This window comes from Cupressus sempervirens, chromosome 2 (genome assembly GCF_028749045.1).
Source record: "Cupressus sempervirens isolate cs-2001-9-10 chromosome 2, ASM2874904v1, whole genome shotgun sequence".
NCBI lineage: Eukaryota > Viridiplantae > Streptophyta > Pinopsida > Cupressales > Cupressaceae > Cupressus > Cupressus sempervirens.
The window spans coordinates 464326833-464341745 of record NC_143119.1 but is presented as its reverse complement, the minus strand read 5'-3'; the positions used below and the strand labels follow the sequence as shown (position 1 = coordinate 464341745).

Here is a 14913-nt window from a genome sequence, read left to right as displayed (position 1 = left end):
ATGCATTGTCATCAAACTTCCGCTGCACTACTCTAATATAAACATTCTCGAGTTTGGAGTCACCAAGATCCTAAAGACGTCAATCATAAAATACATCATTGCCACTAGGATCATTAACCTTTTCTGGAACTTTGTAGCATAGGCGGGCCCTTTTCTCTCATGAGGAAGTCCCTCATACGAAAAGATTGTAGTTATGCATGTCAGAGGATAGACTCCAAAATCAAAGAATGGTAGTAATTGTTCCTGCACTTGAGTGTCCATAGCTCTTGCACCTTCGCCCCATGCTCTAAGTCCATGATTCATTATGTGTGACACCAGACCATTGTCCATGCTCTCTTGTAGATTCACAACTTCGTTCTCCTTCAACACACTGACAATATTATGAGGCCACAATTCAACAATGGCTTGGTTGTCATCCTATTCCAGATTTGCTTTTTTGTCTTGTTCCTCTTTCTCTTTTGAATCATCAATAATTTCTCTAGCTTCAACCTTTTGGTTATCTTGAGGTTTTTGTTGTTCTCCATTTGAAGGAGTGACTAAGGTCTTTTGCTTGTCCCTATCCTCTTGTGCTAGTATGACTTCATCGTGTAGCCATTCAATCTCCCAATTCAAATCATGATGCTTAGACGACGGATACTTCATTCACAATTCTATATAATCTTTCAGAGATATGTCCTCCCATTCTCTTATCACCCAATCTTTCTTAATTTGCTTCATTAACTCAGCCAAAGTGGATGTTTGCAAATCCTAAGGCTCGACCCTTGGAGTGGAAGTCATCAATGACTTTGTGCCTTCCAAGAGATTAAATGTTTCCTTTGTCCATTAATGGAGCTTCTGTTGACTTCTTAACTCTTTTAACATTTCACTCAGACCATCACTTGATACCATAGTTTGATCTCAATACCTGACATGCTAGGAAGATCACTAGCTTTGATACAACTTGTAATACATCATTCCAGTATAGATGTAGATACTCCAAGAACCCTGAAACCTCCGTAGGGAAAATCAATTGTGCAGATGGTGTCTGGTTAGGAAGAGGTAGGTATATCCTTGACTGTATAGTGACGGTTAGTAACTTGTACGGTGATGCTCAATGTGACCATATGGTGGTGTCTGGAGTTGTACAAATGTATGTTGTACAATGAGTGTGGAAGGGAGTTTGTGCCATACGAAGGAGATTAGGTGTGTCATTCGGATGAGAACAAACCACAGAGGATGTGCGTATGGTGTGCAAGGTTGAGCGTACGATGTGGTTGTGGTGGCTGTGCGGAAAGAAAGGATATTGTACGGTGAGTCCGAACTTTCAATTGCCTAGGAGAGGATACAATCAAAATATGAATCCCTTGCTTATGGGAATTTTGCTAATTTGTTGGAGATGTACAACTTCAAGCACAATCTCCTTTCGGTGTTGAAGTAACTAATTGAGATGAGAGTTCAATTGCCAAAGATAACTAATTCACCAAGGAGAGATCAGATTGAAATAATATAACTTCGTATTCTCTAGATCTATAATTATGGAAGATAGTCGCTAATAAGGGCTCCACAATACAATAGAATGAGTGCCAATAACACTTTTGACAAGAAGGCCACCAAGAATGCCAGTGACACAAAGGATAAGAAATTCATATTACAACCGAATGATTACAAATTTGTCCTTGAAGGAAAAACCTTCCAAATTGGCATGCAAAGTGAAATATCAGAATGATATCTCCAACTGGAGAATAGGGTGGCACTGTACCACCGAAAGTGCGAGGGCAAAATAGGGAGGATCTTCCACTTCTGAAACTGCAAACAAGTTCCTCAACCTTCAAGCCTTCAACCTCCAAAAATACAAAACAAAATCAAATCCAATCCATGATGATTTGCAATAGCTAGCTATCTCTTAATAAAGGCCTCCAAGAAGCATCTAGAAATTTACAATAGCCTGACATTAATAATTATTTTTTCACTTTATTAATTTGGGTCCTGCGTTTATTAATTGGTTAAAGGCCCTCTATTATTTAATTTAATTTTTAGGACCAATTAATAAATTAATTATTACATTAAAATTGGGGGCATCACAATAATGTACTTCCATTGTTTTTGATGGAGAGTGTGTTCTTCCAATTATGGTTTGCCTTTGACGTTATTAGCCAACCCCTTTCGAGGAGGGCACCATAGATTATATTTTCCAATGGAATGACAACAAAATCTAGAAAGAAATGTTGAGTGCCAGTGGTTACCTTTTGTGTCATCAACATATTGAGTAGTTTGATTTTGTGTTGGTCGACACCTATCAAGTAGAAGGTTGGCAGTTAGAGTGTTGTTTTCCTAGTGCCTTTCATGTCTACTCTTGTAGTTCATTCACACCGAAGCCTTTGTTGACGATGGCGTTTGTTGGCTTTTGTCCTATTATCTCCATCTTGATGATAGTTGGCTTCCTCCCCGTGGCTTCTATCAGCAACATCTAGTTAGTGGTTGGACTATTTGCTAATTCACATGTCTTCTTGCCATGGTCTTGGTCAATTGTGTCATTACTAACCATGTTGGTAATGACCCTCTTTATTTGTACCACAGTCTATAGAAGGTTAAATACTCAAATAGGAATAGTGGTTTACAACATCTATCTTGTGGTAGCTTTATTTGACTCTCATTGCAATGGGCTACTAATGGCATCATTTGTGGCTCTTCTCTCCTCCACCATCACCCGTTCAATGTCATCTCTCACTTCCCGAAGTCATTCCTTTGTTATATGCAGGTCATGATAGATTTCCTTCTTGGTTTGAAGTTTGGCGGTCGTTAGTATTTCCTCCTCCGTGTTTTCTATATCCAACATATTTACTCATTGTTTTGGGGAGTTGACGTTCTCATGGTTCCTCAGACCATATCACTTGCACACAAACTCCCATTATTCAGCCTGCTTGACAATCCTACGCTAGGTGACCCCACTCATTGTGCTTGCAACACTATATAATAGGACGTACTCTCGAGTCATACTATATTTAATTTAGTTGTTGATTTTTCCATAACCACATGGCAATCCATTTTGATGTTTTGATGGAATAAGCTTTCCCTGTGTGAAGAGTACTTTCGTGTTCTAGTCTTAAAATTTTATGATGCTACTTTACTGAACAACCCATCACATGGAAAATCTTGCAGAACATCATTTTAGGACAATAACCTTTTGTGTGCTCTTCAATTTTACACTTATTACACTATAGTTCATTACCTCTTTGTCGGTTCCTTTCTCGATGTTTAGTTCTATTGGTATTCTCATCATGTCTTGCCATAGGGCCTTGACTGTTGTTGATTCATCATCACTACTACCCTTGGCACTATCATCATAGTGCATCTTCCGCTTCTTGCAGGAGGATGTTTTGTTTTCACTCTCAAGTACCATCACCTGATTGTAGGCATCAACATACGAGGGTGGAGGCACTACTTTCATCCTCTTGTGCAATAAGTGAATTAACATTACCTCTTCTTCAACTTGCCGGCTGGTTTATTCACCAGCTTGTCCAACAATTCCTTGAGTCTATGATTGTAAGCCCATATACTCTTGTTCTTCCCTTGTTTGGTATTATAAATTTTGGTTGCGACCTCATTGTCGTGTCTCCTGAGAGTATCCCTAGAGGCTATGGATGAAGAATCTACTTTTATGAACCAATCGATAACTGTACCCCATAACATTGCTAGAAATTCTCTCAGCCACTAATCCTTGTCAACTTGACTGATTTCTATCCAAATAATCTCACTCGTCTTCTACTGCCTCGTAGGGTCTTTTGACTCATTCTCCGTGAAGTTCAATAGTTTTTGTCGATCCACATTTGGAATTGTCAAAGGAGTCACCATCTTTCTCGCCTTCTTTCTCCTTTGTGTGTCGGACCTAGGTGGAATATTTCGACCAATACATTCTAGTGTTTTCCTTGCACTCTCGGGCAGACATGCATCCTCTACAAGTCCACCTCTAGTGTCTCAACCTCCATGGGTCCTTTTAGGCTCTGACTTGTACTTATACTTCCTTTGTCTAGTGGTCTTCAGTTTGGATTCTCTAATTATGGGTACTCTTGAGATGGATAGATGTTCAATGACATGCAATAAGCTTGTCAATTCAATATTCCCTTCTTAACATTCGTCATTTGATGTTGACTGTATTGAAGGGCTCTAACTTGGGAATTGTCCAACAGGATTTTCCTCAAATGTTTTTCATAATCGTCTCCTTCATTCTCTCTGTTTTGCAATTCTTAAATATCACCTAATAACATGATCTTGACCACCTTGTGATCTCTTGTTGCCTTTATTAAGATCCAAGGGCATGAATCATGCAATGCTGACCCAATTTCTTTCAAGAAACAATGCCAAATGTTTACTACTGTACTTGGTAAATTACACACTTGAATTAATAATACAGATGGAAGTGCATACCAGGTCTATATAGGAGTAAAAAATGTCTTTATCATCTCATAAATTCATCACAAAGAAGAGACGGTCTGCCAAGGTTTGCGATTTATCCGACAATACCATACTCCCTTCTTTGGTAGTATACAACATATTCAAAGGACTGGGCGATTACCAAGAGAGATGCAACCACCAACCAACCAATGCTTATAGTTACCACTATTGTTGACTGTAATCATCACATTCGTCATCTGACATTGATTGTACATAAGGGCTCTGACTTGGGAAGTGTCTAAATGGATTTTCCTCAAATGTTTCTCATAATCTTCTCCTTCATTCTCATTGTTTTTGCAATTCTTAAAGATCGCCTAATCACATGGTCCTGACCACCTCGTCGCCTTTTCTCACCTTTGTTGAGATTCAAGTGCATGAATCATGCAATGCTGACGCAATTTATTTTCACGCAACAACACCAAATGTTTACTTCTATACCAGGTAAACTACATACATGAATTAATAATATAGATGGCAATTTGTATCAGATATAGGAATAAAATATATCTTTTTTAGTGCATGTATTCGTTACAAAGAAGACTGAAGATGGTTAGCCAAGGTTTACAATTCATCTGACAATACCATACTCCTTGCTTGGTGGTACACAACATATTCAAAGGACTCGACAGTTGCCAAGAGAGACACAACCGTCAACCAACCAATGCTTACAACTACTCGAGACTGACAACCAACGGACAATTAATACATTGACAGATAACCAATATTATCAAACATAGCAATAGGCTTTACGATTCATATTCTTACACATATACAGAGGACCCATTACTGCACAACATCTGTGTTAACATGCAAGTTTATATGGGCTTCCAGTGTAAGAATATTGCATTCAAATGGAAATGATGCTTATAATAACAGTAAGTAATTGGGACTAAAATATAGAACAAATATTGGATCTATTCAAATTATACTTTTATCTCTATATTCATGAGATATTTGTGAAGTGCCACAAGTCATGGTTCTTTTACACACAACTGCTCAAGAGCCTAATTGACATTATGGTAATTGATCTCTTTGTTTGGGGGTGACCTTAAAAATTACCTTTTTAATTACAATTAATTAATAAATTCAGAATTGTGTATCTTCAAATAAAAAATTGTGCTCTCTTCTGTCTGCATCTACCCTCATTATAAAGTTACATATCTCCTCACCTGTGAGGACCTAAATACTTCTTGGGGAGATCTGTTAAGTCGCAGATCAGAAAGCGAAAAGTGAGCAACCCGTTCATCAGAAGAGTGTTCTTAGAGGTGGTTGGTCACTAATTGGTCATGTATATTTGCTGCTGATCTAAATTTTTTTACTGCCAAGTGGTTGATAAATTATTATCTTTTGGTAATCAAATCAATAATTATCTTCAAAGATTTGAATTAAATGTTCTTCAAGGAACTGATGTTTAAGCTTGCATGATAGGGAAACAGTTTGAAGTTATAAGATATTTTTTCTGGATGAGATACGGTTAGATCTTATAAATTATATCTGTTTCTAACCTTTTGTGGAAAAATTCCTAAATTTCAAGCATAAGTTCCAAAGTGGATTTAGGTTTTTTATGTTGCAGTTGTAAACAATCTTTTTCTATACTTGCACATAATGCCTGAAAGACGAGTTTTGAGGATGAACAGGTGGATTTCGAGTTACAGGTAACGTTTGTACACAATGCTCCCTGACAGAACCCGTTACTGGGGAGATAGTGGTTGAAACATCTTCTTTGCCAATCTATTCAATTGATATTCTGTTGCTTCGTGTTGAATCTATTATTATTGGGGACAAATGTGCAGTCCAAACAACAGAGATTCAGACAACGCAGGTAATTATTTAGTTTAAAATAATAGAAGAAACAGTTTTCAGCATGGGTAGTGAAGTGAATAACAAGATGTTTCTTTCTACACCAGGTTGCAGATGGAGATGTCTGTCGTTCTATGGCATTACCAATCTATATTATTTTGCCCCGTCTTTTAACATGTCCTGGAATGTCAAATGAGTAAGTCATTTATATTTTGTTTCCTTTGAAGTAATTAGAGCTTCTATTGATGAAAATCGTGCATCATGGTGTTTATCATTGGACATATATTAGGGCACTATTAGTTATTCTTTTGTACCGAGGGTACTACTTGCAGGACAGAATTGCAATCTGTTAGTATGTGCAATAAAGAAAGAATGTTTAGAGCAATGACATTATTGCATAGGTGGTGTATGGTACAATATTTTTGCTTGTTATGGGGGGGCAAATTGATGCAGTTTAGCTCCACTGTTATTTATCCTCACTATGCTGTTCCCAACCTTTCAGTGGTCATTATAAGAAATTTGAAAGTCATTTCATTTAATGTGCTATAAATAGGAAGCACATAATTCTGAAAATTTAATGCAATTGAGATGACTATAAAAAATATAGATACGAGCATTTGAAATGAATTCTGTTTACTTATAAACCCAGCAATCATTGGTACACTTTTTGGACATAGAGACCATTTTGATGATTCTCTTGCCCAAAATGTCATTTTCAGACTACGCATTTAAAAATTGACCTTTTCTACTACATCCTCATGACCATGCTACAAGAATTGTGATTATAGTATCTTTTGGATGATGAATTTACTTGTTACCTTCTCCCATGGATCCAAATGCATTAAACAAGGAAAGGTTTATGTTTTTCTGTAGAGGAGTGTAATGTCCCCTTTTTGGGACATTAGAAAAGTTAAAGACATTATATATAATATTAAAATTGACTTGGAGAGCGTGGACTCAAAATATAAAAGGTCAATTTAATATCATAAAGTGGGCTAAAAAGGACAAGGAGAGATAAGACGAAAGCTAGGAGGGGAGTCAAAGAGTCACAACTGTGAGGATAAAAGGAGGAGAGACTCTTTCATTTGGTATGTTCTCAGTTTCTCTCTTGCAAGAGTTATTCAAAAAGCTTTAGCTTTGAGCCAATGTGAGGACATGGCCCCTCGTGCCAGCAGATAGTGGACACAAGCCCATCGTCTGTGGAGATGTCACTTCAGGTGTCTCGCATGTGCTTACAGGTTGCTTTGTTAGTGTTCCAATCTGACTGTAAACTGTGTTTAGGATTGGATTTTGAATGCTGGTTATTGTATTGTTGTTATATAATGCAATAACGTGTTTTAAGGAATTTTATGAGAGTTTACTAGTTTTAGACTGTTGGTTTGTAATGCATTTCCATATGTTTGAATCTTGAATATTATTTTGAGAAAGAATGGGTTAATATCTATTGGAGAATCTACTGGCCTTTTATTGTTGTTTCATAATACATCTACTTATGTTTAAGTTCTGAATATATTATTCAGGGAAAAATTGGGTCAATATCTGTTTGGGATATTTTTGTTGGTTTTCCTGCCAGCCTGTGAAGTTGTATCAAAGTTGAGTTTTCCTGCCAACCTGTGAAGTGGTATCAGAGTCTTGTTTTCTGCCAACCTGTGTGGCTATTGAAAATCGATCAGAATTCCTTATTGGGTTTGAGGAATAAAGCAAAATTTTAGATACAAATATTTCTTGTCGAACCTATATGTGGAATTTATTTATGAGAACAGAGGATAACATTTTGAATTGTCGATCCTCTAATGGTTTGTTATTATAATGCCTGATAGTTGGCGCAAAATAGAGTATTGGCAAAGCTTGTCTAGAAGTGATTCATTTGTTAGCCATATATTCAAATTATTCATAAGGTTAAAATTTCACAAGACTAGTCAATTTTAAATTTTCATGCAATCTACTATAGTGCGCAAAGGCAAATTTGGGTGAATTTTGGATTGGCTTCCGAGAACAAAATACTATGATGGGGGAAGGCATTTCCAAAAACCCATTGGGTTTGAATTCAACACAATGGGTGATTTGTGTCGTTTGGCTAGGTGAAAACACTAAGCGTCTCATCATTAGAATTGGTTTTACTAGGTGTCTCAGATTGTCAGAATTGCACATAGAGTAGTTGCTCGGGCCTGTCAAAAACAAGAAGGGAAGAAGTTCTAATTAGCAAATGACATCATAAGTCTAAGGGTTAAGTAATTGCGAGAAGGTGTGATATGTGCAACAACAGTAGTCTTAAAGCTACACATCGTTAGAGATAGTAGGGAGGATTGAAGGAATTTGAAATAGGGTTTTTGGAAGGTGAGATGACCAAGGCATTTGCCACCCTCAGTCTATCACCTTATAGCCATTCAGTAATCACGTTAGTCGGGATAACCAAACACAGGTATAATTGGAGAGTAGTTTATATCGGGATTACTGCAGACCGTAAATTTCACTAATCCGGTGGTGCTTAGTTTGGTTTCCATGAGGGGCTATGGTGGAAGTCATCAACCATATCACACTCTTCGCTAGGGCAGGTTCCAACATAGCGTTGATGTGACAACATCAATCAGGTGGCTATGAAGGAATCTAGTTCAATACCAATACTGACAGTCTTCACTAGTTTACATATCTTACGACAGACAAGGGAACTAGTTCCAGCGGGAGTTTCCACATGACACAACTTTGACGGCTCATTCCCTATCTCCAATACTAGTGGTGTTGTTGCTTCTTATAGTAGATGGGAATATAGGTGTAACTTTCAGAGCTAAGATTTCGGGTGCCAAGTTCGGTAAAGAGCAGAACAAGGTAGCCATTGAGACACCAGACTATCTACAATCACACATAGGAGATAGTTTTTCCATGCAATGAGTAGAGATTATCCTAAACGTAACAACACTTTCCAGAATCAATTTCACTAGGTTCTCGCGCAAAACTCTTTACACATACTCGAACTTTACTTGGTAATGACAATAAGCTATTTATGGGGGAGCCTTTGGATCTTTCATCGAACTTCGGAAGCATCAACAGTCTGATGATCTGCACTTGGTAATAGGAAAGCAAATCAAAGAAAGACGTCCGCGTTGGAGGAGTTAGAATAATTACCAGGACTCTAGTGTTCGAAGAGTATGTGCGGGTCTGATAGTTATTATTGATGATTAAATTTGGTTAGTCTCAGTCCAACGGTAATGAAATAACATTTAAAGATACTGTCCCCCAGCTGTCAATCCTTTAGTTACAAAATCATTATAATTAGAAAAAAAAGACAAATAACATTGTGGTAAGGAATATAGTTATTGGTGTTAAGTAAAAAGAACTTTTACAGGAGTCAAGAAACTACTGTTTGCAGATAATATTTTGAAGGTTAATGGGTTTGGTAAGATCAAGTGGCAAGTAACAAACTCATCCTAACAAACGTTTCGAAGTAATAATGCTTGTAGCTTGGTTTAAATCACAAATTACCACATTCATGTGTACATTACCCAGCTGAAGGTGGGATAGTTTCTTATACTAAAAAATATTCAATATTGAATAGTAGGGGTGGCAATAGTGCAAAAGATAATGTGGAGTCTGACTATTTGTATGAACTTCCCAAGGCCTCGATAGTTCCATGCTATAATAAATACTATCGCTAGGCATCTTTTGACAACAGTTGTGTCCTGCTGTGAAGGTACATTCTCTTGGATACATGTGCTAGTGGTTTACTTGGTTTACAGGGCAAGAAGCTTTACTTGGAGTCATTTGGAGAATTTTATATTACAAGTTTTGATGGCCTGATTAAAAGTCAATTTTTCCGTGTAGAGGATTTCCAACTTGGTCCTTTGACAATAAAATCACCATTTTTTCTAGAGGTCAACATTCACAATTTTATAGTCGACGTTGAACCAATTGTTGGAGTTTGTGGCTTTGATGTATTTTATAATTCTACTGTGAAGATATCATTTTTTTGTTGGATCTTTCTTAGTAAGAAGACAAATGCCAGAAGCCTCTGAAATGGGAGAGAATCTTCTTCCTGAAGAATGTGCGAAATATATTTGTTAAGATCAACGACAAACAATTAATTTTACTTCTTGATACTAGGGGCAGTGGAGTTGATGTCATTTTTAATTCAAAAGCAGAAAAATTTGGAAATTTGGAAATTGGTGGGCAAGCAAACTTTAGAGGAATAAGTTCAACAAGAGAAGCAAATATGGTTCACAAATCACTAATTGATGAGCTTGAAGTTGCTGGTCACTGCTTTAAGAGGGTTAATGTTGTTTATGTATCTGGTGGTTCAGCTCAGTTACATCTTTTTGAGTACACATCTGGTATTCTTTGCATGAATCTGCTTACCAGGTTTACTATTGTCTTTGATAGTTGTAAGTCTGTAAGAGCACAATGGTAATTTTGATTGTGTATATTTTACCCCTACTGCTACAAGCAATCTACAACACTCGATACCACTCAATAACTGAACTTGGATATCAAAACAACGAGACAAATATGTCAAGCTCCATCTGGTGAGAAAGATTCAGTTAAGTTTTGACCAGTGTTAGTGCTGCAATTTATTCCATATTCTAATAATTCATAAAGGACGAGTACCAAGGTAGGTAGTCTAGTTATGGGAAAAATACAAGGCCTGGACAAAATTGGGAAAGGTACAATGAAGCTACAAGAGCAGTTAGCCCAGAATTTTGAATCCGATATAAGAGCAGAAATATTTGACATTTATAGAGAGCATAAAAAACTTCCTAACTGAGTTCATAATGACTTATCGTTTAGTGATTACATGGATTTTCATCCAAAGCAGCAAAATAAGATTGATATGGCAAAAAGGAAGTATTTAGAATTGGTTCAGGATCTCCTTGCAAAAGACCAGTGCAAAAATGTGCATGAAGAATTTCTAGCAAACCCAAGTCATCTAATAGAGGGTCTTGAAAAAGAAGAGCAGTCAACTACTATTGATTTACAGCCTTCTTGAGATCCCTAGAAGATATTATATAGGGTGCAATTATCTATGTTGGAGATTTAGAGGTTTAGCTTTGACAAGCAAGTTGATGAGGTCGGTTTCACACGAGGTAATAGCAGGTTGGAATCTTTGTATGATGAACCATATATTTTTGATGCCCATTATATGAATTTAGAGGAACAGTCTGAGATGATATTGCAAGATGATGAATCGCTTCAACGTGACAATAATGAAATACACACCTTAAAGAACCAGCTGAAGGTTAGTGAAGACATGGTTGTGGCATCTTTGGTATGTTATGACAGCACTCACAATATGGTTGAAGATCTCTACAGGAAGGCTCAAAGGGAAGTGGAAGGAGATTGGCCTGTTGTTGATTTGCAGGTGGTCAAAATAGTTTTTGAAACTATGAAATTAGATTATTTATGTTTCCTTTCTGACAGGGATTATATTCTTAAGGTTGCTGAAATATATGTTGATCAGTTGAATAGAGAAAGAAATGAGATTAAGGAGCTCAACATGGAGCTTAAGTATGCTTGTGAGGCATTGGATGATACTTAGTTTTCTCTTTAGGAAGCAGAAAATCAGATCAGGACCATGAACCATTTTCGAGAACACGAGGGTAAAGAGAGACAGGAGGTTTTCCAAGAAGTAATTGAGGAACTTGATAGCATTCAACAGACTTATGACTTGGACAGTTGTCCAAAAAGACCAAGTACCAAAGTTTCAGATCACATTCAACTTATAGACAACCCCATGTTTGAGGTGGATGCTGATTGGACTTCCGATAATCTCCTTTTTGAGATAAACGAGGGAACTTCTTTTGATTTCCATGAAGAAGATGATTCTGATTCCAAAATATGGAATCTTGGTAAAGTTTCTAGCAGTGAATCCCGGTCACAGGATGGGAGTAGTGAATTGATTACTGTCGCTTGTCATTGGATCAGTCCAAATATGGTTTCCGATTTCACCCCATATAGGAATTGAATGGATTTTCTACATCAATCATTGAATAGATCCTGGTGGAGTATTGGTGAGAGCTATATTTCAATCATAGCGAATAGCTTTTCAGCTTCATACTTACTCATAGCACCTATGTACTTGGGGGTTCTTTAGACTTATGACGACAGTATGGTTTTTGATATGCCTATGATGTTAGTTTCTACTTTTGTGCAGCTTACTTCTTACATCATCTATTTAAGTTGGGTCGTCACCATCTACTAGGTTAGACATAGCCCCTTGATACATTTTTACCTCATCATATCAAATGGTCATGGCAATAGGGTTTGGAATCTAGGTGTTGATAGTATGTATGTATGGCTTATTGAGGATTTCGTTACAATTCTACTCAATTTGAGACTGGATGCAAGGATAACCAGAGTTGTACAGTCTACAAGTGTAGCGATATTTCATAGATCTATATGGGATCCAAGGATCCAGTAGATGGAGGGGTTGCAGAGTGACACCTTGCTTCATAGTGTGGTTGGATTTATTTTCAGATTGGGCTACAGAGCTACTTGCAAATTCGTATGGGATCCTGGTACTGATTGCTTGAGTACAAGCAATTTCAAGGAAGGGAGATTTGTAATGTCCCATTTTTGGGACATTAGAAAAGTTAAAGACATTATATATAATGTTAAAATTGACTTGGAGAGCGTGGACTCAATATAAAAGGTCAATTTAATATTATAAAGTGGGCTAAAAAAGACAAGGAGAGATAAGACGAAAGCCAAGAGGGGAATCGAAGAGTCACAACTGTGAGGATAAAAGGAGAAGAGACTCTTTCATTTGGTATGCTTGGTTTATGATTCAGATCTTAGTTTCTCTCTTGTGAGAGTTATTCAAAAAGTTTCAACTTTTAGCCAGTGTGAGGACATAGCCCCTCATGCTAGCAGACAGTGGACGCAAATCCATTGTCTGTGGAGACGTCACTTCATGTGTCTCGCATGTGCTTATAGGTTCCTTTCTTAGTGTTCCAATTTGACTGTAAAACTGTGTTTAGGATTGGATTTTGAATGTTGGTTATTGTATTGCTGTTGTATAATGCGATAACATTTTTTAAGGAATTTTATGAGAATTAAATGGTTTTAGACTGTTGGTTTGCAACACATTTCCATATGCTTGAATCTTGAATATTATTTTGAAAAAGAATGGGTTAATATCTATTGGAGAATCTACTGGCCTTCTATTGTTGTTTCGTAATACATCTGCTTATGTTTGAGTTCTGAACATATTATTGAGGGAAAAATTGGGTCAATATCTGTTTGGGATATTTCAAGGAGAGTCCTTTTGGATACTGAGTTTGAATAGGTTAGTGATATCTCTCTAGTCATAACTGAACACAATTTTCGGTTTTAACACCATGCGAACCTCCCACCCTTGTTTGACTATGTTATAGCATAGGCATAAGGAAAACGGCATATCAAAGACTGCAGCTCATTTCAGTGTGTCCAATCTTCCTTTTATGTTTGTTTGAAGATGCAATTGTTGCAAGCATAGTTTGACTATGTTATGGCATAGGCACAAGGAAAATAGCTTATCAAAGGCTGCAGCTTGTTTCAGTGCATCCAATCTTCTTTTTATGTTTGTTTGAAGATGCTATTTGTTGGAAGCATAGTTTGAAACTCTGCGAGTACTTGCACAAACACAGTGTACTATGGGTCCCACCGAGTTCTGCTGAGTACTCAGAAGAGCTTTGGGCCATGACTCTTAGGTCACCCTGAGCTGTGGAGGGAGTTTAAAATCATTAAAACTTCAGTCTCTTTTTTACTTTTGTCATGGAAATAGGAACGGAAGGAGACAAAAAGAGGAGCATTTGCGGTAAAAATTGAGTAACATTAGGAGGGAATAGATTGTATTTGGTTGTTTTTCTCATTTTGACATATCATTATATGTAAATGTTTATAAACTTATGATGCTTTTATACATCTGAAAGTGTGAAACTATGAGTATGAACTATGAAATATCAAATATTGAGTGTGAAGATAATATGACGAGTAATTTTGAATTATGACAATAGTTAAATTAGACTTTTATGTTCTCTCACTTCATTAATTTCTTTCTTTCTTTTATTTATTTAAACAAGGTGTTTTCTTGATGGGGTTTTTGCTGGGTCCCGAGTCCAAGTCTCCAAAATTTGGTTGTATATATGTTGTATACTTTTGCATTATATAGAATTGGTTAAATCTGTGATGTCTAGTGATTGGAAAATAAATAAATTTGAAGCATATTTATGGTTTTTCAGATTGGGAAAACGTGTCAATATTGTGTGTTTGCTCTCTTTTTCATTCTGTTATTATTTCCAATTCTGTATGCATTGCTTCTATTTTAGTAGTTTATCGGACTTATTTTTCCTTCAACTATGACTGTAGAAGTGAACAAGAAAGCCCATCAGCACATTCTTCTAAATGCTAATGCCAAACAAACTATAACTTCTAATTGAGGAGGAGTGATATAAAAGGAAACAAGAAAAACCTTCAGAATTTTGAGATGCTAGAGAAGAAAATTATTATATGCAGCTCTTGTTTCTGGTTTATGCCGAATAACCACCTAACCCAAAGGATGCTCATACATTATGCTTTAACTGTACTCCTTATCTTGTTGCTACCTGTGAGACCAGTGGTCACTGGTTAGAACATATTGTCAATCAAACCATACATAATTAGAAGTAAACTACCTACCTAGTCCTAGTATTAATAAAAAAAACATGTAGTTAT

At 36.8% G+C, this 14913-nt stretch overlaps 1 protein-coding gene across 5 annotated transcripts in view; it reads left to right on the top strand.

Moving 5' to 3' along the window:
• Positions 1–14913, top strand: part of LOC149573055 (Vacuolar protein sorting-associated protein 26) — a 160438-nt gene that overhangs the window by 138714 nt on the left and 6811 nt on the right. For 4 of the 5 annotated variants that reach the window (XR_016360025.1, XM_089814229.1, XM_089814227.1 and 1 more), the window contains 2 exons: positions 6069–6253; positions 6339–6427. Coding sequence is in view for 4 of the 5 variants with exons in the window: in XM_089814229.1 (XP_089670355.1) it covers positions 6069–6253; positions 6339–6427 (274 nt within the window). In the remaining variant the exon portion in view is untranslated. The remainder of the gene's footprint in view (positions 1–6068; positions 6254–6338; positions 6428–14913) is intronic. The other variant, XM_089814230.1, reaches the window with a different exon arrangement.